This window comes from Perissodus microlepis, chromosome 15, assembly GCF_051167445.1.
Source record: "Perissodus microlepis isolate ML-2025 ecotype Zambia chromosome 15, ASM5116744v1, whole genome shotgun sequence".
Taxonomy (NCBI): domain Eukaryota; kingdom Metazoa; phylum Chordata; class Actinopteri; order Cichliformes; family Cichlidae; genus Perissodus; species Perissodus microlepis.
Window position 1 is genome coordinate 33,891,001 of NC_140475.1, and position 27,550 is coordinate 33,918,550.

Consider the following 27,550-nt stretch of genomic DNA (forward strand, 5'->3'; position numbering starts at 1 on the left):
GAGAAATAGGGTAACAGTTTTGTGTAGTGCCGACGTGGGATAGCTTCCAATTTTGTTGTACTATTGTACTAGGTATGACTGCACAATGACAATAAAGATTTATCTTATCTTATCTTACTGAGATAGCATTCGATTGGTGCAATGCTGTTTAAGCAGGCTCCATAGCATATATCTTCCTTTGGATGAGGTTTTGTTATCCCCCTCTGTATCCACAGTATCCCCAAATCCGACAGGACGTCCATTCACAAGAACCTGTTCGTTGCCCTTATCTGTGCCCAGGTGATTCTGCTGTGCAGCGGCTCAGCCATTCACAACAAGGTAAATGTTATGTTGATTTTTAAAAGTAGGTTTGCAGATTTCATAACCTTTATAGAGGGTATCATTAAATATTGTTAGAGTTACACCTATTTCCAGTATTTTTACAGTGAAACAAGCAAGTGATTTAAATCTAGATTTAAGAAAATACAGAGCATTTATAACACCTACATATGAATTGTGCAGTATTTAGCTGAAGCTTAGAAATATTTGAAATGACTGTCTAAATGAAAAAACATGTCTTTAGTTGGTTTTTAATTCCTATTGCAAATAAATCATAATCATTAATTTACACAAACTAACATTTCCCGAATAGAGGCTACAAAAGCATGCATACAGTTATCTGTGATCGTGGGATTGATAATGATGTCAATGGGATATTTCGTCTTAAACATACAGTTTAAACATTTTTCATTTGTGTGTGTAGTTAAGGCCTGTAGCCATTCTTGACTTTTATTACTTAGTATCACTAATGCAACTTTCATCTCATAATGACAAATCTTATGTTTATGCCTGTGCTTGTGTGTTTTAAGGTGGCTTGTACGCTCGTGGCGGCGCTGCTCCATCTCTTCTTCATGGCGGCATTTAGCTGGATGCTGGTGGAGGGTCTGCTGCTCTGGAGCAAGGTGGTTGCAGTCAACCTAAGCGAGGAGCAACATATGAAATATTACTATCTCATCGGCTGGGGTACAGTTACATGACCAAACCAAATTGTTCCTTATCGTTACACATGCAGACGGGCTGCCAGATTTTTGTTGTGGTTGCTGTGTGTTGTTGCAGTTTCAATTTTTTTTAAACCTCTCAATCTAACCAGGTCTGCCTGTGCTGATAGTCACCATCACACTAGCGTCAGCCCCGAGCAAGTACTCAGCTGATGACTACTGCTGGCTCAGTCTGCAGAATGGCATTATCTGGGGTTTTGCTGGGCCTGTCATCTTCATCATCATGGTCAGCAAATTAAATTATAATTAGCTGAACTGATGTTGTTCAAATAGAGCATAACAGGGATAATAGTTTTGGACTATAAAACCTAATGTTTATTTATTTATTTATTTTATTTTATTTAGGACAGTGCATGTTAATGAACATAAATGTAAAAAAAAATTACATGAATGTAAACATACCAGATTATAGCCAAGGGCTAATTTCCATCTGTTGTCCTGTTACTACTTCTCCTTAGATATTTGTATTTACTTTCTTTTTTGACGGTCTCTGTGGAATCTTTGCGTCTTCCTCATTTCTGTACTCTCCTGATTTTATTTTGAAGGTGAACATATTGGTATTAACCAGGGTTGTGGTCATCACAATCTCCACAGCCAAGAGAAGGTCCATCATGTTGGCCATGGGAGCCAGTCCGGTGGAGCGAGCGTATGAACAGATCAGGTACCAACCACAAGGAGGCACCATTTGTCCTCTTTTTAATGTGTATTGGCCTCGGCCAGAGGCCTTGAAACGGACAAGCTGTAGTCGTTAAGTGATTTTGTACTGCATTTTGTCATTTTAAATCAATGGCTTTTGTTTATCAGAGAGAGAGAGGAATACTTTTGAGTGGATTTTATTAGTGATAGCCATATAAAGGACTTAACTGATTGCAATGTTATACTCTCAGTGTTTAATATCGTTTAAGTCATGCCAAATTGTATATATTGTCTTGCAACAGTATATTTAACTTGTGCTTATGTCATAGAAATAATTCAAACTATGGTGTTGTTTGGAATTGAAAGATTATGTTACTAACTGACAAATTTATATTCTTTCAATTTAAAAGAAAAATATATAAATACATATGATATGTTTGTTAACTTATTTTAGTTTGGATTAATTAGTGTTAATTTGAAATGTAGCATGCGTGCAAATCACTAACTAAAGTCCCGGAGTTTTGTACAGTTAACTTTCCTTGTTCCATACCATGTACCATTGCTAAACCTGCCTTGGTACACTGACATCTCCGTTGCTGTTGCACTGTGATGTCCGTACAAAAGCACCATCCCAGGCTGCGTCCCTGCTGTCTTTTCACTTCAGTGTGATTGGAGTAAAATCCTGCAAGCTTCTATGTGATCCTAGCAGATGAAATCATGATTGTGGGCGTGTTTGAACCTACCTTAGTCCACTGGGGCTCACAGTAGGTGCTTTATGAAGGTTTTCAAAACAGGCCTTGAACTATTTGCCTGGGTGGCAGCCATCTCGGAAACTCAAACACATTCCTCCGCTGAATAAACTAGGGCCCGTCGCATGCCATGTCACACACACGAGAACACACAGACAGCTGTTGCGGTTTGGCGGTCACCTAAGCAGAACGCTAATTCCACTCTAAACAGAATTAAGGTGGATTTAAGGTGGTAAGTTTTCACCCCGTGAGCCTTCCAGCTGTATAGGGTTGTATATGGAACAACCGGCTCACCGGAGCTTCTCAGTTTTGACAAAAAAACTAATAAAAAGTTGGGAAAGTTGGAAATTGAATAGAAGATGATCAGAAGGAGAGCCTGAAGGAAATAATTAAATACATTTTACGTGGTTTGCTCACCTCAATCAGCTACTTTAGATTGGTGTGATTGGCTGTTGTGTTTGTGGGTACAGGGCTGCAGTGAAAGCAGTGCTGGTGTTGCTGCCCATCCTTGGACTGACGTGGCTGTGCGGTGTTTTGGTCCCTCTATCCATTGTAATGGCCTACGTCTTCATCTTCCTAAACTCCCTACAGGTACACACACACACACACTCAGCTCACAGATGTTGTGTTCAGTGTGTGAAAGTCTCGAAACCTAAACAATATTCAGGAAAATAATATCAGTCGTGACTGCAATACGTTTACGCATGCAAAAGCTCGCCTGGCGATCTGTATTGATTATAGCGTATAGAAATAATACGCTTGTTATTTACACTATAATTACAATGAGACGTCTTTTGAAATAAACAAATCCAAGCATGCATAATTCTCTCAGTTGTAATATCTCCAATGAGAGAAGTACCTTCATATCTCTACCCACGTATTTTTGAAAACTTGTCATAAAGAAAAAAAATGGAATAAAGCTGTGGCGAAAACTTTTGAACAGCTTGAAAAAAAGTTCAGACTTTTAACAGCTTTTTTTCATCAGTGAGAAACAGAAAGGTTTTCCATTATACATTGTAATTCTGCCCTTCTCACATGGTGAGGGTACACAGACTGTCAAGGTTTTTATTTGTCAGTGACAAGGCTGAGGCAGAAAGGGGAAAAAAAGAGCTCCGGTCTGGCTTGTGTTAAGGAGGTGCTTCATTTTAACAAGGAAAGTGGGTTTGTATTGTTTGTTTGATTATTTGTGTTTTATGTATTCAGAGGTCAGCATTACTCTTGTTTTTTGTGCCTTATCAACGTTGGTTTTTAGGCTTTTAGTGCTGAAAGTTAGCAGTTCGACTGCCACAAACTTTGAACAAAGATATATATATATATATATTTTTATTGGCACTGTTTAAAATAATACAGCAAAATTCATGAGGTGTGTCTGTGGCCATTACAGCTCCATTTTAAAATGGTCACAATATGAAACAAACAAAAAAAAGAGTTATACCTCTGAAGCCTTACTTTCCTCAGCAGTGATTGCGGGGAAACCATGAAATCATGTAATTCTCTCACTGCAGCGGGCGGCCCCGGGTCAGCCAGCCTCGGCAGCGTCTCCAGATCTGCTGCTGCAATTTGTAGTTGTTTTTTAATCAGCTGTATCTTTAATTGAGTTGTATATTTAAAGGGAAAATCAATAGAGGTTTCAGCTGCGGTCTGATCATTACGTCCGGCTCCTTGGTTACCATAAATAGTTTCTGTTTCTCCCTCATATCTCATTATATTTTTTTCTGTGTCGACAGTAATTAATGAAGAAGGTTTTCTTTCTGGGCTCTTATTATACAAATGCACTGCTTTGCATGCTAGTGCATAACATGGATTTCTATTCTTTTCCATGCAGCGGCGTGTCTGCCGCTGTCCAGCCTCTGTTATTCTCTTGGATCTCTGGTTTTCTTTCCAGCAATGTATTGTGGGTATATTGCAAAATGGCAAAGTTTGGGATCAAAATGTAAAATAAGCAGCCTCAGAGACGGCTCGCCTCAGGCCTTAGGTTTAAATAAAGAAATGAAATATTTGCAGTTACACTTTTGACATCACAGATTACAAATACAATTTCTTAATATTAAATACTTTCTTTGTCTTACTACATACTTTCAAAGGTAATGGACAGACCATGCATAGTTCCTTTGTGTGTTTGTGTGTGTGTGTCTTGGTGCTGTTGGGATTTTTGGGCAGCTATAAGAGGCCTGTGGTAATACCCAGCTGCTCTGTGATAAAAGAGCTACATAGTGGCTCTTTCCGGAACCCTACCAGGCTGCACTCTGCTCTTTTGACCCCGCTCTTCTCACTGTGACAATTAAAGATGGAGAATTTTTACTTTACCTATGAAACGAGCTACCAGACAACATGCTAGAAACAACGAAAATGAAATAATTAAAAAGGTTTAAGAGGGTTGTTGGTGTAAATGTGCTCCAACATGCTCATGTTTGTGCTTTAATTTTCTTTAGTGACAAAAGTCAGATAACCTGGGGAGGAAGGGGAGTCAGCATGGTATTTTTACTTTTCCTATTCGCTAAAAGTAACTCTAAGTTGTTCTATCAGTGTCTGCTTGTGGGTGTTGGTCAAACTTTTGTCCATACTGAAATATCTTGACAGCTGCCGAATAAACTCTCATGACTCTTCGTACAGAAATTCATTGTCTGCAGAAGATTTTTGATTTTGGCCCCACGTTGTTCAGCCGAGTTTGGATATTTTTCTCTTGCACAACCGTGAAAAATCTGGTACCATGATTCGTTCTCCAGTGACTGAATTGATGAACTGATCCTGTAATCAGGACAGTCATCATTAATAATTCCTCCTCAGCCATCTCTGCTTGCAGGTGCCACTATAAACCGTTTAACTGTTATCCCTACACTTTTGAGTGACTTCTGTTCTAGGTTAGGTTCTGTGTGAGCATCTGTTTTAAACAAATTCAACAGATGAGGTCCATATATGTTTGACTAAACAATTTTAACTTGCAGAAAACACTGAAAGATTCATATGATTCTTTTTTGGTCAGCTGCAGTTTATAGAATGTAAAAAAAAATAATGACAGAAATAAAATAAAAAATAAAAAAAATTAAAGTGCAAAGGCTAAAATGATACAAATTTTCTTTGCAAATTTTTATGATTTGAAGGTTTAGGCTTAAAGATTTCCTTGTGTTTAATTGAGCCTGTCTTTATATTTTAATTTTGTTTAATGACCCTCTTAATATGTTAATTAAACCTTGCGTTATAGTATCATTACGGTCTGTAGATGCTATTGCCTTCTATAGTGTCATGGATCCCTTTGGTGTGGGAGAGTCCAGCAAAATATGGTCCCTCTGTAATGATGCTCGTAAAGATGATGAAATGTGTAAAACCTTAACAACGATGCATGCACAACCTGAGCTAGTGAGTGGGCGACAGGAATAAGATTTTAAAAAAAAGAAAAGAAAAGCAAATAAATAAATAAGAACGTTCAGGTTTTTTAGGAAATCGTTTTTTATTTGCAGCTGTTGTATTTTCAATGGGCCAGCCAAAGCAACATAAAGCTTAAGCGGCAAGCCTTTACTGTTAAATCAATAAAACAGATAATGTTGACAAGCCTTTTTCATTGCTCTCCCTCGTGCCCTCCTCGCTCGTCTTCTTCCTGCTCCCTTCTTCCTGAAGTATGTCTACCCTTACTGTTATTTCTCAGTGCAAACCAGCTGCAGCGGGCCATTATGAGCAAACATACTGAACACCGGGCACACAGATGCACTGTATGTCTGCTTCTCTGTGCAGCGAGGGCTCCGAATCTCAGCCCTCGCTGCTGCTTCGTTTTGGGTGAAAGTATCCGACATGTGCGTGTCATCTGTGCAGAAGTTATTTGAGTTGTTTAATAATTCTTTTTGGCAAAACAAGAAGGCAGAAATGTTGATATTTTTCTTGATTGGTCCGATGGCTCGTGTGTAGTGCTTTCTTGTAAAGCTACAGAGAAATATTTTTATTTTAGGGAGTATTGGTCAATGCGGCACTATTGTAAACACTTCTAATGCTCAGTAGATGTAAAAACCCACAGCAACAGCTGCAAGTCACATTTCATGTCAAGCCAAACACATCAGAAATGAAAAACTAATATATGGCATTTTAGTTTTTAAAGAGAACCATGTGGAGTTTGGAGCAGATATGATGTTCCCCCGACTCAATTCTAACTTCCTGCTCTGAGCCGGTAGTTTTTATGAACATCTTCACCATAAATGCAGACACGCCTCATCTGCCTCCTTATCAAGCTAGAGATAAATAGCAGCGAATAGCGTGTGTGCGCGTGTCAGCGAGAGAGAAAAGGGGAACGGGGGCTCTTTGGGGAGGCCATAAATTGCTCCATCCTCCGTCATCCAATCTCTTGGCAATGTCATTCAAAATCCCCTCACTATCCATTACCTGGGTATAATAGGCTCCTGGCCATGCAGTGTCCATCTTATTATTAGCCCATAACTTTAAACTATCAATAACTTTGAGGTGCCGAGAGAGACATTGGGCGGGCGGGGGGATGAAAAGAGGCAAGGGAGAAAACAAAGTAGAGAGGAAGGAAGTTACGGAGTTGGAAAGAAAATGTTAGGGTAACGATCGTTCTGAGTAAGTCGTGGAGAGCGCAACGAGTCCCTGTGGTTTGTTTTCAGTTTTTTGGGTTTTTTAAGAATGCATCCTTTTATTTCTGTTATGGCCATTCGCTTCCTGCGGAGGGCAGCCCTGTGCCTTGTCGTTACACTGCAAATATATAGAGAAATCAATGAGAGAATTTATCTGAGCTGTTTCATTCATATCACATTAAGTTCTTTTATATCATAGGAATTGATGACAACAACATTTTCTTTATTTTGTAATGACATGAACACGGCGGCGAGTCTACAGGTGTTCTGTCCCTGTGGGATAAAGATGACTTTAGAAGAGATATTTGTACACGCCAAGGAAGAATGAGGCAGCTGTATGCTGGTTTGGTTTTGCCAAAAAGTTGGTCCATGTAACTGTCCCCTCCCCCCGCCTCCACTCTTTGCCTTTGCTTGTGATAACATTGCACTCCAGTTACTTCACCTTAGGTGCTCACAAAGTAAATAAAACACTCCTGATAATCCAAAGGAAAACTGAGGTGTAATTTTAAAGCAGCTAAAGGTTTCAAAAAAAATATTGTTTGCATTGCAATGAACTCCCCTACTCAGTCCACTTACATCAACACACATTTACACGCGCTTGGCTGGTGGACGTCAGTATGCATCCATGATACAGATATGATCAATAGAGTCTTGCACCGCTTATTGATTTTTGCCATATGGGAGATTTGCTGTATAAGTGAGCCCTGCTTTTACAGTATCTGAAGCGATTGTTCGAGAAGAGGTGATTTCTCCTCTTTGCTCAGTAGGTCAGAGACTACAAAACATCAGAGATTACTTCTGTAAAAAAATTGAGATAAAATTTGATGTTAACAGATTTAGTGTAACTGGATGTTACTGCATTGACCGGACTTTATAATATGCTAATATCTGACCTCTGCTCACGCTGACTGACCAAGTGGAAGTGAAAAACCACAGCAAATGTTTTTAAAGATTAAAGTTTTTTGTTAGCTCAACCTTCCTCATCACTTAACGAGCTCTCAGCTGAAAAGTACTTAATGTTGCCCCAAAATACAAACCGACAGCTTTAACACAGAATCACCGATCTGTATCCAGTTTTGCCTGCCAACGCTTTATCCCTTTCAGGTAAAAATGTCTCAAACTAGCAACATGCATGTATTTAAAAGACCTCACATTCAGTTTTAATTCCACTTCCTGTCTGAATGTGAGATGAGGTTTTCAGTGGTTCGTCATTTTTAACATCTTTGCACAGTGTATTTTTTTATGCTTTCATTTAAATTTGCCCAGTTTCCAAGTACCAGCTCAGTTAGATATTTGCTGATAGATCAAGCAATGCGCTGCCTGTGCAAAAGTGTAATTTTGCTAATGGTCCTCAGCTTTGCTATGCAAACATCAAGTCAAAAAAAATCAAAAATTTAAAAAAAGATTTTCATGTTCTTAAATGCAATGCTCTGGCTTGTAAATATTTCAGAGCTCAAATTAATTTCTCTCATGTTGCTTGTTTTTTGTGCAAACAAAGCAAATATTGTTATTTATTATATACCTTTTACCTCAATTCAAAATAATCCCACAACAAAAATTTAAAAGAAGAAGGAAAGTGTATGCAAAGAACTGGCACATAGTGGTACATGTGTGATCCTGCATTTCGATTTCTTGTGTAAAGTCTGGCTTTTTTTTTTTTTTTTTGCTGAACATAACAGCCCGTTAAGCATTGTGAATGTCTGTGTGCATGTGTATCTGGACAATGTGTGTGATCGCTTGTCACCGCTACCATCAACGCCCTACAGACCAAGGAGTTAGAAGTTATTTTAATTTCTCATTTGGCAGAAGAAACCAAAACAGCAGGACCTGGATCCAGTTTCACAGTCAGGCATCTCCGGCCCATTCATCTGGACCTGCACAACTGGCCCATTCACAGCCACAGCATTCCCCTCCTGTACTCCTTCTTATGTTTTCCTACTGTGCCATTTATAACTGCGGCTTGCCACATTTTTTTTTTTATTTTTAGGAATGCTACTTTTAAATGTATATATACACTAAGATTTTTGTAGAAGTTATGCTCGTGGAATTTCCGTTCAATGTAATCAAACAAAGATTCAATGAAACACGTGCAAAATATCAGTCAGCAAACGTTGAAGTGGTCCAAACTGTGTTATAACACAGTTTTACTGCCTATAAACTCACTCTGCAAACTAACGCAGTGACACAGTCGAGAGTGTCGATGTGCACACATGGCAGAGCTCTCACTGGCCAGATTACGGGGGGAAATGTTTTTCATTTTGGACTGTTTGAGAAAACAGGAACCATATTCCCCTCAATTCCCCTGACATCCTTATTCATTGTCTGCCGTAGCGCTGATCACACGCAATTTAAAGCAGCAGCCATCTCTCCCAGTACAGTGGAATTTACTGGTTGCACAGAGATAGCAAGTGATTGTGAATATTTCATAATTTCTTGTATTAGTTAATATGCTTTCACTAATTATTTTTTTTCTAATTGTTGAATTGAATTTTAATTCCTTATGTACTGAAATAAACTAAAATACTGCAAATGCAACTTTGTAACATAAATATTTTGCGCACAAATTATTATTATACAGCAGTGGGTGATGAAATGTTTAAATTAATGTAGTCATAGGTAAAATCATGGAGATTTATTTATAAATCCATATTTTAATGAGTCTGTTGGATAATTATGAACAAACAAATAAATACACTTCTTTCATTGTTTGCATTCCCACTGCCTGGGAAAATAACTTTCCCTTTGAAAAAGAGTCCACTGTTTGCGTTGCATTCTCAATTACCAGACACGGCATTAAAACAATATTCAAACGGGATACCAAGGTCAGCACCGATTCCCACCATGCCCGTCTGAGATGGCACTTATAATGAGGATGTAGCTCAGCTGTTTTTTTTAAAGTAGTATATTTATAGTGTGTTTTGTCTCAACTTGTACTTTTATTTTTTTCCCCTGTTGCCTCTTTTCATCTTTTTTTGTTATATTTTTTAATGTTTATTTTAGTTTAAATAAACAACATTAAAATTAGAGCTGTGCTGCAATATTTCATACAACCGCTTGTTCACCTGTTTGAAGGGAGGATTTCTTACAGATGGAGAGGCTTATTTCACAACCTTAGCATCAAGGTTTGTGTACAGAAAATACTTTACAAAAATGTTCACCTAAGTACCCTTGAAATTAACTGAAGGGTAGACAAAAAAAAAAAATCAGCCTTCATTCTCATATAATGTAAATATTAAGTCTAGGGAGTAAAGACACAGACCAGCAGAACCAAAGAACCAGCTGCAGTGGTTCAGATGGGGAAGGACTGATTGTTAGGGCGGGGAGTTCTCTTGGAGAGATCAGTTTTAAAAACTAGCCTGGGAAAATAAAGCGGCGAGAATAATAGGCTTCCTGTCAAAAGAGGCCAAAGAATTTCTGTCATTGCTCTTGCCGCCACCCCAAAGACCTCTCCTTGTGTTAAACCTGCTGGCATTTATTTGCCTTAGAATTACCTGCCAGCTCAATTTAGTAATAGACTGTGTCATAAGAAAGCAAACCATCCCCTTTGCCCCCTGCCCAATGATAACTATGTGTGTGTGTGTGTGTGTGTGTGTGTGTGAGAGAGAGAGAGAGAGAGAAAGAGAGAGGGAAAGCGTAAAAGAGAAAAAAAGAGTGCAATTATGCTCAATGGCCTTAATGCATGTTATAGTTTGTATTTGATTCCATGCTTTGATGCTATTAGTAATATTTATTTCTCTGTTTCTGTGTGTATATGCATGTTATCCCATCAGCTGACTCTAGACTTCATGACCTCACTCATCCATCACCCCTGCCGCCTTCCCCCTCGGCTAAGCCACACAGCTGACAGTGTCAGGAACAATTCCGACACCCGAAATTACCCATGTCGAAACAATGACCGTTCTATTTATAAGTTCACCGTCTTGCCTTTTGTATCGGCTGACACCACTTCGCACGCATACACAAAAATACAGACAAACTCACGCGGCTGTATCGGTAACAGCTGAGGGTGACTAGGTTGGGGATAGTCCTGTTTTTTCTTACTCTGCCTCGTTGCCGCAGATCTGTAGATTTTCCCGGCTTTGATGTATACTTTGCGGGTAATTAGTGGGAACTGGGTCAGTGCAGGGCAAGAAAGCAAAACCCTGTTGTTCTTTTAGTGGGTGGGTGGTAAGGAGCTGCCGAGGCGGGGGCATGAAGGGTGGACTAGAGTGTCGGAAGGTTAAAAGGCTGTCAAACGTCAGATCCAGTTTGCATGTGATAATTTAAAAAAATCCTCTGTATTTAAAATTGATGAAAACTATTTGATAACTTTTGAAGCTGTCAAACTGATAGATAAAATATATGTTAATTATAATTGAATTTATATTGATTACACCTTAGCGATTACACTGAGTGACAAACCAATGGGTCACACACTTGCCACACAACGTGCTCATCTGGAGCGACTTTGTGTTAAATTATGTGGCAGATAAAATGAAATGATTTGATCTAGGTTACCCAAAGCTGCGCTGTGCTTTTTGCTTGAAAAGTAGCATGTGAATTCTCTCCTCATTTTGGCTAATGTATGTGTGCTGCCACTATTTCTGTTAAGTAGCTGTAATCAAGAATGTGAAGTACAAATTACAAATGAAACCTACAGAATATTCTGTCAAAATTTTTAATATCTGGCAACTCAGTTTCAATGAGTAATACAGTAAATTATAATTTCACAATTTAAACATGACAAGTTCCCATTCTAACTGTACACAAAGGCAGGTCATTAAGAGACCGTTTAGCAGAGATGATTTATGAGCACTATGTGGATGTGTCTGGGAAGCATGGCAGCTACCTGTGTATTTTACTACTAGTACAGTGTAGCATTGTGTAAAAGCAAACAAAACAGTGCGATAGGAGCTGAAGAACAACAGCCATGGCAGCAGGACACTGATTTGGATGTTGATGTCCCCACTGGCCTCTTGCCCTTCCTGCCGTGGCCCATAGCCAGTCCTCCACAGATACCCCGGGTCATTTCCTATGCATGTCAACGCACATAGATATACACTCATCCCGTCGAGTGTTTACAGCCACATGCTGATTCATATTAATCTGCTTCTCGTCAGGACGGCGTGTAGGGAGGGTCCTGGAGGGTTTATGCAGGACTGGGGGGCCGCTGAAGGTGGGTAAGGCATTCACACACACAACCTGAAAGCCCTGTCTGACAGATTGCACCAGGCCTGGACTTCTCTTTACACTGAGCAGATGTGCTCTCCCACTTGTTTTCCTTAGTAATTATCCCTCATTAAGTGAAAGCATGTGCCAATCAAACAGCTTAGAGAGCAAGAGCAGAGCCTGGGACAGAGTGCAGAGAGAGAGAGAGGGAGAGGCGAGGAGGTCTATACCAGGATCTTTACTTTTTTGTTTTTTTTTAAGCATACTGTCATTTCAGAGTCATTGCTAGATTAAAAGCTACCCTTGCCTGCGCTGAAGCAGTTAGAGAGTTGGCATTATTGTGTCTCAGTTGACTTTTTGGCAGTTACAAATCTAACAAGTTTAATACTTGCCATTGTTCACATTAACTTTCAAACTGAAATATTGCTGCCATTCTCTGCATTGTCATCAAGGCTTCATTGGGATGGAAGCATGCATGACGCATCTTTTTTGTAAATTTTCTCCCTTTGGATGCTTGTTACATTGAAACGAACAAACAGAGCCCAGTTTTGCAAACGCAGCATCATTGCTTCAGCTTGTGAGAACTTGTGAGAACGTGAGTTGAAAGCCACGTTTCCCAGTGGCGCGGTCTCTAAAATAACCTCCTCTGGAGTTGCAAAGGTCAAGGGTTTGAATCCCCAGAGTGCAGCAATTCATGCATGGGTTATGTTTTCAAGTGCTCACTGAGGTTAACAAATACTGATAGTTTAAAAGCTGTATCTGTATTTTTATGCTTTGCTTCTCTTGAAACACTGTTTTTACTATTAGTAATCAGTAACTTAGATTACTGTTACCTGATAAATGGTGGCTGCTTGGTTAATAGCCAAACATAACAAATGATTTAACAAGTCAGGGATGCAGACACTTTTCTTTGATGCTCATGTTGGCAAGGTAGGATTATGTTTATCGATATGTCAGCAGGGCTTGATAAAGTAATATTGGTATGTTCACAGGGGAAACACCAAGTGCAGGACATTGGGATCATGTACAGGATCGACTGCAGAGAAGTAAATAAAATTACAAGAGGTGATAACAAAGGAAATCAAGAAGGAGTCCAAGTAGATAACCAAAAAATAAGGAAGCAAAAGTAATGAGGGCACAGGGGAAGGCACACAGCAAGATAAACAACTGGGAAGCACCAGTAATCTGCCAGATACGTGCATTAAGCAGCGTAGGGTAAGGCTGGGGTTACCTGCTTGCAAAAATGCAAATGGACAGCAGCCGACACCACTGGTGTAGTTGTTCTTAATGCTTTCTTAATATTTTCTAGTCTGCTTGTAGTTGGCTTGTAGATCCTTGCTTGTAATGTCCATGTGGAAAAATGTCAGTCAAAACAAGTTGGAGGGCATGCTGATCCCAGCAGTCACACTTTGATGGCAAAATTTATTCAACTCAGACCAACGCAAAAGAGCAAAGAAGAGTAACAATGGTGTAATGATGATGTCAAAAAGACAAACCAAACCAAAAATTGAATAAAAAAGAAAAAAATCAACACCCAAGACATAAAAGGAAGGTGACATGTTCCTAACAAAACAGGAAATAACACTTTACTCACACTTTACATGAATGCAATTTGTGGAACAAGCAAACTTTGAATTTATTTCTGAAAATCCGTGTTACTCATTTAGATTCTCTTACAAACTGAGTGGGCAGAATGAATTTTTTTATTATTTATTTTTAACTTGTGTGTCCAGCCATGGACAAAAACGATGAGCCTCACAACGAAGGGGGGCTGGGAGAAAAGATACAAGTCTCTTCCCAAAAATAAAAGACAGAAAAGAGCGAGAAAAAAAAAACGAAGATATATGAAGTCTTCATGTCGATGAGCTATCATTCATTTTCACTTTGAAGTCCTGTGAACCGTAGTGAAGTGTGATTGCATGTGACAGTCGCCGAGTCTCCCGGTTTATCATGATGGATGCACCCTGCCACCGCGGTGGTGTTGTACCGCATGTGTATGCGCGTGCACAAACACAGACAGGCGGATGAATACAGAAAGACACAGAAGTGGGATTATGTTGGGTAGGTGTACGCAGAAACAACTACAAACCCAGCGGTTACACTCATGCACTCACATGTAGATACACATTATTTTAGACCCTCTTTCTTATTGTCCTTTTCTCTCTATTTTTTATTTTTTATTTTTGGGGTGTTACTAACTCTTAGTGGTTTAATAATTAATTTCTATGAGCTATTTATTTATGTATGTATTAATTTAGGCAAATAAATAAATAAAAAACACTATAAAACCAATATTTTGCATCCTAAAAAATTAAATTATTTCCACTTTTATCAGATGTGAGACAGATTGACAGCAGATTGATGGAAATGCAGTAGGTATGTGAAGCTCCTGCTGCTTTGTAAGGACACTACATTTTATTGCTCTGTTTCTTTATTTACAAAACATGACAGTAAGTGTCTCGGGAATAGAAAACGACTTATTAGTTAAAAATAATTTATAGGTTTTTAGAGCACATTATTTTTTCATATGCTGCTAATGTGTCTTTAGTCACTTACGTCCTTTACAAATACAAGGTCACAGATTCGGCATAATACATAATAAAGCAAGCAAGACACCAATCGGCAATTCACATGTCTAAACGAGAGAAAGAAGGTCCGTCTTTCTGTCTCGCTCTCTCTGATTTCTCTCGACAGACATCACTCACCTACACTTCTCAATCTTAACACGTGCCATTAACCTCGGCTGGGCTCACCTTAGTTGAGAAACAGCATAGCAAACGCATCCCATAATGGTACCCGGAGCAACGTTTTTCCTATTTTGCACCCAAAAGCAACTTGTTCAGACTTTGCATATTGCATCCATTTGTCATTGTTAGTCAAGGGCACTGCAACACGGTCTTGTCAGTGGTGCAATTTGCACAAAGTGTTCTGCTCAAATGTTACTGTGCATGCGTAAGAGTTGTTTGTTTGCAGGTTCCAATGTACCTTTCAGGTGCTTTAAAACTGTTTTCATGCCCGCGAATGTATGCATATGAATAAGTCGAACGCGCACCGGCACAAGAACAATAGACCAAGGGCAAATGTGTCATAGTTCTCTAGGCAAAGCGTACACTCTTTATAGAAAAATAAATAATACAAACAAACAAACAAAAACATAATGGTACGTATTTTGGCCCATTAGGGTTGGCACACTTTTTTGGAAAAATGGTAAGTTGAGGCTCAGGTGGTGTTCAACGTCCAGACACTTGACTTTGATTCTGAGCTTGCTTGTACTTACATAAGAGTGCAATTACTGTTTGGAAGCCACTAAGAGTGCCTGTGCTTGTGGTGGTATATTGGAAGTGTGTGTGTGTGTGTGTGTGTGTGTGTGTGTGTGTTATGCCTTTCCAGCTCCTCATTGCCACACGAAAATAAGTGGCTGGCAGTACATGATTATGTTGCAGCTGTCTGTTAATGTGAACTCCTTCTGACTTGAAAAATTAAAAAGACATCACATTAAAGACGTCACCTATTTGTCCTTGCCCCAAATATTCTACAATATAACAGTATATATCATAAATTATATAATTTATCTATGCTATGATTGCAAATCTCTGCAAAATATCTGGTACCTTCTATATTCTGAAGGCAGTTTAAATGGAAGAAGCTTACATGTTTATGAATTACCACCAAACCACAGTTTGGTGGTAATTCTAATGGTATTTTAATACCAGGTGCAACATATTACTATGTCTAATTCTGTATAAGTATATGGTTTAAGAGTATATACACTAATATGGTATTATGTCTGTTACTGCAACCGATTGTGCATATATGCAAGTGCATAAAATCAGATTTATATTTGTGAGTGGCCTTTTCTCTAAATTTACCCAGGTTCCAGCTGCTGTTTTTAGGTGAACTTGTTCCCATCTGACCCCCCCACCCCCCACCCCCTTGTCAGCGGAAAACTGTGAAATTAAAAAAAAGATTGACAGCAGGCTCACATACAATTTGACAAGAGGGCGCCCCAAAAAGGCCTGTTGAATACCTAAGTATTTTTAATTAAACAGCTTTCTGCACTGGCAGCCGGCTTTCCCTCGGCAGTTCAAAGACTCCCGCTTTGACCCATGTGTTAAAAGTTTGTATCAGTTTTCCGTGGCTGTGTTTTTCTTGGCGCCCAAGACACGCAACTCGAAATTGTCTTGTTTAAAAGCTAGTTTGTTTACAGTTCACTCTCGTTCTCGTGCTCTCTGTACCGCTCCTCCATTACATTCCCACATGTGTTCCATGTGATCAGGTTCAGGGTGTAGTTGCCAACTCCCGCTGATCTCGCGGCAGGCTTGGTTTCCGCAAATGCTTCGAAATTTGGTTTATATTAAAGAAAAATTGTCGGAAAAGCAAAAGGAGAGATCTGCCATGTGACAATTACGGTCTTAATTTGCTGTCATCCTGGTTTATTTAAACGCTAAAAAAACAACTCAAATGGGGCGGTCATCTGTTTTTCTGGAACTTCATCAATAACGTTCGTCCATCTGATGTAAAATCAATATGACACACACTGACACAATGCCAGAGCAATGGCAAATGTGCCGTCATTTGTCATCGAGTGGTAATAAAGATATGTCACAATTGATTTTTGCCCATTTTCTCCCCCTTTCTCTTTATCTCTCGCTCTCCCCATCTCTTCCTTGCTCTTTTTCCCAGTAGCGGTGATGGAAAAAATAAATGAGCGTTATTAGGATTAAGTGTGGCCAGACTTGCCAAACTCAATTAATACTTGAGCAAAGGTGCTGTAATAATATGAAGACCTGTGTTTTCACTAAGACGCCTTACCAGACGTTCTTAAAAGAAAAGACAAGGGATTCATAGATGGATGGATGGATTGTTGGGTGGGTCTCTTGTCTAGGAAGAAAGATTTTGTTTTGGCCTCTGCTCCATTTTTTCTTGATTGTTTCTCTTTAAATATATTTAAACTGTAGTTGCCAATCTGTAGAAAAGTGATGAAAGAAAAAAGAGAGTATAGAAACTAAAAATAAACGTACAAATCGCTCCTCGTTGCTGTGCTTGTAGACATCTGCTGCTGCCGATGTTTTCCTTTGTAAATTTTGTTCCTCCACAGTTTCATGTGGCTCTGTGGTGTAAGCGTGTGCGCTCCACTCTGTGTCCGTTGTGTGTATGTTTGTGTGTCAGTTTTGCCATCGCGGTTTGTTGCCGCTGGGTTGTGTGTACCCAAGTTGCACTGGTGGTAGCGAGCAACATCTGTTTCGGGCTTGTTGTTCCTCTTGGCTGCTTTTCAATTGGATTTCCTCAAGCAGGGCCAAAAGCTGTCACCTCTGCCAGGCTCTGTTAGCGATCACCGCCGGCCCCTATATTAAGTAGGTGGTTCAGGGCTAAGCTAATAACTCTCCCTCCTCTCCTGAGCCATCGCACACCAGCACTGGTGTTGCTGCTGGCTTCAGTGTGTGCCTGTTTGTGTGCGAACACTGACAGTTTTCCTCTGCAGCTACACACCCCGTGGAGGCAGGCTGGCTTGGGGGGTCCCCTCCTCAACGTGACAGCCCGACTGACTGGATGTGTGTATGGGGAAAGAAACAGGGAGTCCTAAGGGCTCTTTTTTAATAGAATAACTTATCCACTTTCTCTAATAATGTGCAGTGAGAAAGAAACAGGAAGAAAACTTTGGCACATACCCAAATCAAAATTTAGGTTATTCCAGTTGTCAGGACTGGATGTATTTGGTTGCATTTTGCACCTAACAATCTTTTTCAATTGTACAAATTCTCTATAAATGGTTGATGTCATGCTTTTGTGCACAACAGAGGCCAACTTTAAGATGATTGAGAGTGTGATGATTTATTTTCACAGCCATCTTTACAGTAGGGTGGACTGAGTTTGCACCATAATGAATGCAGTGCTCACTTGCTGCAAACGCGAGCAATTTCAGCTTGAAAGATGTGATGCCACCCAAATCTTAAAAACGTGTTTGGTTTGACTTTTATTTTTCCACTGCAAGCATCTTCTCTCATTCATATCTTGAGCAGTTCTGGGTGCTACAAAGCATTTATTGGGCGGTGTTTACCTCAAACTGACAGAGTGGCAGGCTGCCCGTCTACCTGCCCTGTCTGCCTGCCTTCACTTCTTCTTGCCAGCATCTCTTTCCAGCTGGAGCAATTGTGTGGAGCTGGATTCAAACCGAGGGCCTGCAAAGTATCAACTCCCTGTTTCACAGCTTTGACAGACACTTTGATTTGACATGCCATGAACAGTTAAAGTGAAAGTTATGTATACATGTTAATTAAACTGTTTATGTGTGGAGGGGTCAGAGACATTAGCAAGTCCCAGCGCAGAAGTGTGAATTTCTTTTCTTTTTCCCCACATCACGGTGTTTTAACCTCTTCTGTCTCTCATTTCCTTAATGATTACCAGGTGTGAGGGCAGAATTTTTCCTCCCCTTTTTTTGCCAAGTGGAGATGCGGATAGCTCTATTTGTGAAAAGTGTCTCTGTGTGTTTGAATTTAGGCGAGGATATTTGACGTCGGGCCCAGCTTGTTCAAAAGGCTCTCGTTTCTGGCAGAGAATGACTCTGGAATTCACTGAGGGGATGTGGAGGTGGTGGTCTTCAGTTGCTTAAGAAAAGGCTGTCGGTCTGTTTGAAATATGTAATTTGTGAAAACTGTATCTATTTTGATTTGTGATTTTCAGTTAGACAGTATAGACAGAGTTAGTATAAATCACTTCTGACATTAAGCAATTTCAGGGCCTAAAGCTCTCCTTTAAACTGTGTGGAGCATGTGCTTCTCGATTTTTCTAAAGCAAGAAACAAAGTGCGGGTAGTTCATGGACTAATTCTACATGTTTGTTTCTAATACTGGGATCAAAACTTTGAACTAGAAGTTTTTTTCTTTATGCATCTCTATTGCAAAAATAGAGATACAGAAATATTCACAAAGGAGAATCAAATGCTTAAAGTAAAAAAAAACAACCTGTTACTTGTCTTATAAATTAACATATTAAATTTTGTATACAGTAGTGTGCATAAGACTAAGCTTCTCATTTTTTATAATTTGCTAGGAAAATGGGAAATACTGTACAGTTTGCAAGGCAGATACTACAATTGTAACAAGCACAGCCTGAATACTCATAGGCAAGCTTTCTTTCCTGTCAAAATGTCACATTTGGCATTTTCTATAGATGCGACACAAGAAATGTGTTTTTGTGACATGTTGAGAGTAGCAAAATCCCTAAAGATACAATTTTAAATTGGTTCTTTCCTAAATTGTCTTTATGTCTAGACAGAACATTGGTTCATCCTTTGAGTTAGGTGCCCTTTTTATGCTTTATTGATTCATAGGTCAGTGTTAAGTGGCTTAACTAAAAAGAAAAACTACAGCTGGAAGTTATCAGGTACAATGACTGGATTGAAAATAAGTGAAAAAGCAGCCAATGTCCAAAGAAAAACTGCCATAGAAATCATAGAAACTATTGCTCAAGACCACGGTTATAAAAATATTTTTAAAAAGGGGTTGGCTGAAAATTTACACATCTATTGTATATAGATCTGTTTTACTGCAAGTCATTTGTACCACTAAGTAAAAATAATAATGAGGATGACAAAATTGCAGCCATACTGGTTCTTTTTTCAATCTAACAAGCAGACAGAACAGCAGACTTCCCTGTCATTATATCTCATGTTAACGTTTAAGCTCCTTCTCATACTACAGGGAGCGTTGGGCTGACTGAGACAATACATTCCAGCAAGAAAGAAAAAGCTGCCCTGCCACTCCCTCTCCCCTTGCCAAGACACTGCCCTTCCACCTTAATCATAGTTTTCATATCTGTACATTGGAAATTTGTTTCCCAAGGACGGTGCCATAAAACTACTGCTTTTTGAGATTTTTACCTGCCAGCTCTCTGCTTCCTTTCTCTACACAAGTGGGGAGGTTGATGGAAGTGGGAAATAGGGGCGCTGATAGTAAGTGAGGGGAGAAATGTAGACGGATTACTCTCTGGGAATTCTTTGAGAGGTTGAAGGGTTCAACATTGCATATGCCATAAACAAATAGTATAATTATTATTATTTTTTTGTTATAAGAGAAAGTGGCTTTTTTAAAACACCCTCCCCCTGCAGTAGGCTTACTGTCAAAGTGAGGACAGCGTATGTGCTTGGGAAACTTGGAGCTGTTGTAGGGAATTTAAAAGTGGTCAGTGTTTGTATTCAGGTTGGAAGTTTGTGTCACTGCTGAACATATGCAGGGATGAATTCTCAGTGTTAAAGACTGAAAATACCTGAAAATGTGAAAATTGTGTTTAATTGATCATGTTGATCAATTAAACACAATCAAGTTAAAACAATAGGAGAAGTTGTGTGCACAAGTTGTAGCAGCCTTTAGTGGTCAGCCAGTGTGTAAGTTATGTTTTAAATAATTGTCTTGTGTTATCTTGCTGAACTATTGTCGTACCGCACTGTACACTGTCCATCAGCAACCTTGTATTCTGTAGAAAATATTATTGAGCTAAACGATCAGTTGCTACCAGCTCATTCATTTTGTCTTGTCATAAAATCAAATGACTGTGAAACGTGAAAAAACCTAGAGTCAGATCTGTTCTCTGGCACCTGAATCTGTTATCTGAAATTCAAACTGCTTTATTATCTAATAACGCAGGAGTTGCCCGTCTTAATTCATGCAGATAGGCAAAAACGATGTCTGTATTTGCCAAAGATCTGTAGGGTCTTTTTTGACATTTGAGGGAATTAAGCTTCATTTAATATATTCTCTTACAAAGCAGACACTTAAACACAGGAATAAAGCTTTTATTACAAGTATAACCAGCGGTTAATGGCTCACCTTAAATATTTAATGCACTCAGCTGATGCTTTTACGAAGAGTGAGTTGCAAGGACAACAGAGGTAAATTTCCAAAGGAGCTTGTCGACATCACAAACAGCCAGTAGTAAACAATATCAGGGCTAGCCGCTTTAAATGGCTTGACTCAGAGTTCTTGAAAGTAAATCGATGTCTGACTTTCATTTGTTCTTTCTGTTTTCCAGACAAAACTCTCAGTATCTCTGATAAGTAGGATCGCGCATGCACGTTTAAACAAATGCACTTTCCTGCCCGGCACTGCGGCAGAGCAGTGGTGTTTTTGGTCAAACACAGTAACTTTTTAAACATACAATTGTTCCATAATTAGTGAGATGCTAATTAATTTATGCTCCCCTGTTTGATGTACAGTATGGCAATACTTTGAAAGCAACTGTGTTCGTTCTTTGCATAAATTTGTAGCGTTTTCTGCAGAGTTCAAAAGAAATGTGGCAGAGTTTAGAAAGGCACGCTTGCATTTAAATAATGCGCCCCATTTTCCCGTCTGTTTGTTTTTAGGGATAATATTAATGAATTAACATTTTAAACAATCCGTCATTATTGTTGCGCTGCCACTTATTTTTAACTCAATTAGATTTTAATAGATCATTTTTTCCTAATGTGCACACTATGTTCTCCCCACTTTGTTCACTGCACAACAAAAGATTAATTACAAATGAGAGGAATGATCAAAAACATGATAATCAAATTGCAACAATAAGTTGGGAATTGCAATTCTAATGCAATACAATAGAGTATGTGTTGCAAATTAACCACCCACTGTCTGTTAGTGTGTGTGTGTTCTTGCTAACTTGTGTGCATGTGTCTGTGTGTGCAAACAGTATGGAGCCACGCTGGGTTTACATACATGATAAACACTTTGCTTGTGCTTTTAAATAATTCTCAATGGACATCACAGGTTGAGATTTTAACGTTTTACCTTATAGAGGTCTAATTATTATATATTTATCAGCAGAAGGACAGACACCCCAAATACAGCCCTATAGTAACAATTCTATAGTACCACATCGCGAGTGATGTGCATTTAGAGTCAGTCCATATCATTTTTAAAAAATGACAAAAAAACATATCTCTTTACTTTTCAAAAGCCTTTTACTAGCCGACATTAAATAATAAACCCTCACCGTCCACTTCATCACGCACATCTAAGGTTAAACTGCTTCTTACCACAAACTTTGTGCATTTAGGCATGCAGACATGCTCATGATGCCCTGCTGAAGTTCAAAACAAGCATTTTCCCCAAAGAACTATATCTTTGAGCTGATAGAAAGGAAACGATAACTATATATAAATAACCATTTATTACAACCAAGGTATGCAGAACAGCATCTCTGAGCACCCCATCCCTGAAACAGAGGGGCTAAAGCAGCTTCCACTCATGTCGGCCTGAAAACAGGAATTGATACAGTTCACACAGGCTAAACAAAAGACTAGAAGACAGGAAGACTGGTCTGATAAATGGTCATTTCTCCTGCAACATTCAGATTTTAGGGTCAAAATTTGGCATATACAACGCTGAAAGTGTGGATCCATCCTGCCTTGTATCAACAGTTCACACCGGTGGTAGTGTCGAAATGGTGTGTGGGATATTTTCTTGGCACACTTTTGGGTCCCTTTAGTACCTAACAATGTGACCAGTAAGTGTATAGATTCAATTGACTGCTAAAAAAATACTGCTGAAAAACGTCCAGGCTTGGCATATATCTAGAGTAGCCTTTCACCTTTGCAGTCCAGTCTCTTTGAGCTCGATGGCTGAGTGTCATCTAATGCTCGTAAATTGGAGCAGAGATGATAACAGATGAAAAGATGATCTTGCCGTTACACTTGGAAAACAACACAGTCTCATCCTTCATTCGTTGATTCATTTATTTATTTAACGTGAAGACAAGGTTTTGTGGGCGCTGCTCTTTTTTTAACATTCTTTCATTGAACATTTGAAACTGAATACTCCAATTACTCCTGTGTATCGGGTAGTTAAAGTATAAGCTATGGGATGCACTTTGAAAACCAGAAACCTCAGCTCACCCACTGTTATTAGGTCACCAACCTCACCTATGCTCTCATGATCACACTGTGCTATGGAAATATTTTTGTTTTTATTTGTATCTATTTTTTGGCCACTTCGCATGCGTATGTAGCAGACGGATCTCGGTGTGCGATTCCTTGTTGTGTCTTCAGACTGGCAGAGACAAGAGAAATTGTCAGTTGTACGCAAGGTGTCACCAGCCTGCGCGACAGACGGGGCAATTCAGTCCCCGGAGGACAATGCGGCCAGGTGAATTTGTAGTAGCTTGGCCTAGAGGTCATCATCGTCAGCCACTGTCGCCCTGTCACTCCGAATGGGCCCCCAAATCATGTTGTCAATGGTGATGCATCGAGATCTTCCTCGGGCAAAAATTGGATGCTCCAAACTCAGCTTGATTGATGCATTGGGCAGGTTGTGCCTGCCTGTCTTCGGGATGTGTCCTTACCCTGGTTTAAAGATGAAGCAACAGAGACGTACTTGGTTGCGGTGAAAGCAGAGAGATGTACTTTTAAAAGTTTTTTTTTTTTTTGTGCTAGCGGTTTTCTTATCAAAGAATCTACCATATCTATCAGCCTTGAAATTTATAGGATTTTAACTGCCTTTTCATTTTTCTCGGTACATCTTTTGTGGCACGGTTCAATCAGTGTTCTGAGAATGTTGTTCTCACTGTTTTCATTGAGGCATCAGGATTACATTATGGCTCGAAGGCGAATGCACAGCTTGTACATTCAGTGGATGCCACAATGAAACGGAATGAAAAATAGCTGTTTTTCTGTGACCAAAAGTGCAGCCTTTATGCATCCAAGGGCATGGCATTCTTGGGCCCTGGGTACTAGCCGTGGAGTGTTGTGAACATGAAATATCTTCTTTTATGTGCCATTTTTTTCATTATGCTCCCTCTGTCTCTTTCTTTCTCCGCTTTCCTCCAATGGTTTTTCCTTGATGGTCTCGTCTGGCCCGGGTTGCTCTCTTTCTGTGTGTGTGAGTGTGGGGCTGTGTACACGTGAGTGTGTTTTAATAGACGCCACTGTTAATGCTGTCTTTATTGCCTCGTTTCTTGCTATTTGCATAGATTTATGAGCATAGATTTTCTGTTTCTTTACATAATGCGCGTGCTCTGTGTGTATTTGTTAGTACTCAATCATATAATTCTGTTTTTTTATGTCAGAAAACACAGTATGAATATAGGCACTTGAGATTTTCTATTTCAATAAAACTGTGTGGAACCTTGGGTTGAAGCCTTTGATGGCTTAGCGCAGCCTGCAACGAGGAAGAAGTCTTGCAGACGAAACAAATGCAAGCCGAGCTTTATACAGAGGTGGCCCACTTTGGAGAAGTTGTCCTACTTCTTTCCTCATTACTTCCGACTAAAGTCTAATTCAGCTCTGTGCGACTAGAATAGACTTCAAATCAACCTTACCTGCATGTGTCGCTCCGCTCATTAGTTTTGATCTTTTTTCTTCTTCTTCTTCTTCTTCTTTTATTTTTATAAAAATATAAGAGAGAAAACAGGTGTAACAACTTTGTCCTCCTCTTCTTTCTTTCTCCCTTTCTCTCTTTCTTTGTCTGTGTTTACAGGGCCTGTTCATCTTTCTGATATATGGGGTGTACAACACAGAGGTAAGTCTGCATTGTGTCTCAAGGCTGTTGGAGTGAATGAGAGAAATGACAAGTTTCTGATGGGCTCCTTGCTTAAAATCAGCGTGGGTGGGGTGCGCCAGAGTGTGTGTGTGTGTGTGTGTGGATGGGTAGAGGGATGAGAAGGAGGGGAGGGGACATCGTTTCCATGCGAGCGTCCCACTGCCCTTCATGCTTGGACTAACTTATATGCATCTGAGTCCAACCATTTAACACTGACACGCTGCAGTTCTCAGCCACTCATTCCTCACCCACATTGGCTAATATTTCACTGCCTCTTTAAGTTTTTAAACTCACAGCCCTCCATTTAGCATCCTGACAAAGCTGCTGGCCAGGGCTTTGCAGGGCTCCAAGCAGTACCCGTAATTGAACCGAAAAAAAAAAAAGGTAGTGGTGGTGGTGGGGGGACAATATGCAACAAACAATATAGAATGAAGGGTGATAAAATGCAATCTTACTGCCTTATTACCATTTACCAAACCATAGCTGTGCGGGGGTGGAGAATGGTTGAGCGTCTAGACGGAGAGTTGTGATTTAATGGATGAGTCGCATGTCACAAAAATCATTCTTGGTCAACTGTGGCTCTTTGTAAAGTCTGCATAGGTGATGCTGCGTTTAAACTTAGGCCCACCTTCCAAAGTTGCATGTGAAAATTTAAAATTCAAAAGTCTGAAAAATGTGCAAAAATAAAGAAAGCAACAAGCAAATGGAAAAGACTGTAAATCTGAATGTAAATGCAGCATACGAAGCAAAATCTAAGACACCGTTTCTGCGGCTTGCTATTCATTTATGGTGAATACATATATACGCTGTCTTTTTGTTAGGCTTTTCTTTGACTGAATACACAAGGTCATTGGTCATTAGTCCATCCTCCTCCACTGCTCTTTTCTGTTTCTCTTTCTTCAGTCTAATTTATTTCAGCTTTCTGTCATTATCACCTGGCTGCTGACCATCAAAGAAAACATCTCGAGTTTTCTGTCCTTTTCCATTTTGTTTTCTCCCTCCTTTCTTCTCGAGAGCGTCGAGAGCAGCGTCCCTGAGTCATAGGCATACATCAATATAGCATTCTTGCTTAAGTGGCTTTTCAGTGCTCGGGAATTTGTTTTCTTACACTCATGTTGTCCTTGACCCTGAGGTCCTCGTGGTTTGTGAGCAGCTCCTCTTCAGGTTTGATTTTCAAGAGGACCTCACTGTTGTGGTAAAATTTGGGGGAAACAAAACAAAACAGAAAACCGAGTAATTATTTCATCTGCTCCCACTGACCCCGCCATCACCTCTCGAAGAGTAGGGAGCTTTTCTTTTGTTTCTACTTTTTCCTCCAGATTGTGACACTTGGCAACGTTGGCTTTAGGTTTCAGCCTTCGTGACCCCTTAAAAGAAAATATTTGCTTGGTAAAAATTTTATTATTTTATTTTATTTTTTGTAAGGATCCTGTGGGCAGGATATACGGTGTCCTGGCATTTTGATTCATTCAAAAGCTGTCTTGGAAGGGACTTTCAGCGACAGCTGGTATAGCACATGGCAGGTACACAAAACACACAGTGAGCACACTGTGTGTAAAAACTTTGCAAAGTTGCTGTTAGTTGTTAACATTTAAAACAGATGAGTCTAACCGCCTCTGTGTCAGGAGATTTCGCTTTGATATTCTTAAGGTGGTGAATTAACTAGTGCCTGAAAGTCAGGACATGCTCCATTTATGAAGCCGGTTTCTAGGCTGAATAATTACAATTGTGTATGGTATGGAAGAGAGACTACATCTGCTGCTATTACCCTCAAAATGTATCGTTTTAATTGCTAATTACCTGACAGTAGCTTTCCATTATTCATTGCAATTAGCTTTTCCTTGGTGGTCACCTTGTAATCCCACGCTTTGATGACCTTTTATTTCCATCAGCTCCAAGGATGTCGGCAGGTGTTGTCGGGCAGACTGCTTTAATATGGTAATCGCTTAGCACCCATTTACATGGGAAACCATGCTTTGCATCCTTTGCATCATTGCAAAACCTTGAGTGTGCGCAAACCCCTTAAACGCATAACGATCATCTAAAACAATGCCCTTCCCCTCATTGTCAAATGATTAATTAAGTTGTGTCATGTAATTGCCTCAGCTCACTGGCTGCTTTTGAGATCAGTGAAACCCTCGCGTCTCATTTTCCCCATTAAAAAAATGTTAAGATAGTGTCTATCCAACATCTGCACTGTGTTGACGACCTCCTTAGTATCTTGTCAGAAATAATAGAAGGGTTTTTGAAACGCAATGCTGGCATTGTTGATTTTGCCTTGTCACGAGGCTTAGGCTCTCTTCATTATGTCGCCCTTCAGCAGTGGTACGTATGCAAAACATCTTCTGCATACACATGCTGTCTCTGAGACCGTGTGTATGCGTTCACTGTGGTGTCATAATTTATAACACGGCGTGACTTAATGAAGCCATAAGCCATAATGCATATTCACTAACGTTGTGGGCCGGGCTGGGACGGGCTGTAGTGATAAGTGCCCAGCCGATACAAATTTACAGTTAGTGCTGACAGAGGGCACAAACACAAGAGCGCGCAGAAATCCCCAGAGGATTTTGAAGAAGATAGGAATAACTGAACTACCGAAAAAATGTAAGAATTAATTTTGTATCCTGTAATATTTATTTCACTGTACTGAGAAATTAGCAAAATGTAATCGAAGCAAAGCAGTTCTTGTACAATATATATATATATATGTATCTATCTATCTATCTATCTATCTATCTATATATATATATATATCTATATATATCTATATATATATATCTATATATATATATATATATATACATACACATACATATATACATATACATATACATATATATATATATATATATATATATATATATATCAACTTC

At 39.5% G+C, this 27,550-nt stretch overlaps 1 protein-coding gene across 1 annotated transcript in view; it reads left to right on the forward strand.

Annotated features, from left to right (window-relative positions):
• LOC146372535 (adhesion G protein-coupled receptor D2) overlaps positions 1 to 27,550 on the forward strand; it is an 87,149-nt gene that overhangs the window by 13,717 nt on the left and 45,882 nt on the right. Inside the window, exons 16-21 of the mRNA XM_084952460.1 lie at positions 216 to 318; positions 849 to 1,002; positions 1,130 to 1,263; positions 1,583 to 1,698; positions 2,893 to 3,013; positions 24,612 to 24,653. Of these exons, the coding sequence (XP_084808586.1) occupies positions 216 to 318; positions 849 to 1,002; positions 1,130 to 1,263; positions 1,583 to 1,698; positions 2,893 to 3,013; positions 24,612 to 24,653 (670 nt within the window). The remainder of the gene's footprint in view (positions 1 to 215; positions 319 to 848; positions 1,003 to 1,129; positions 1,264 to 1,582; positions 1,699 to 2,892; positions 3,014 to 24,611; positions 24,654 to 27,550) is intronic.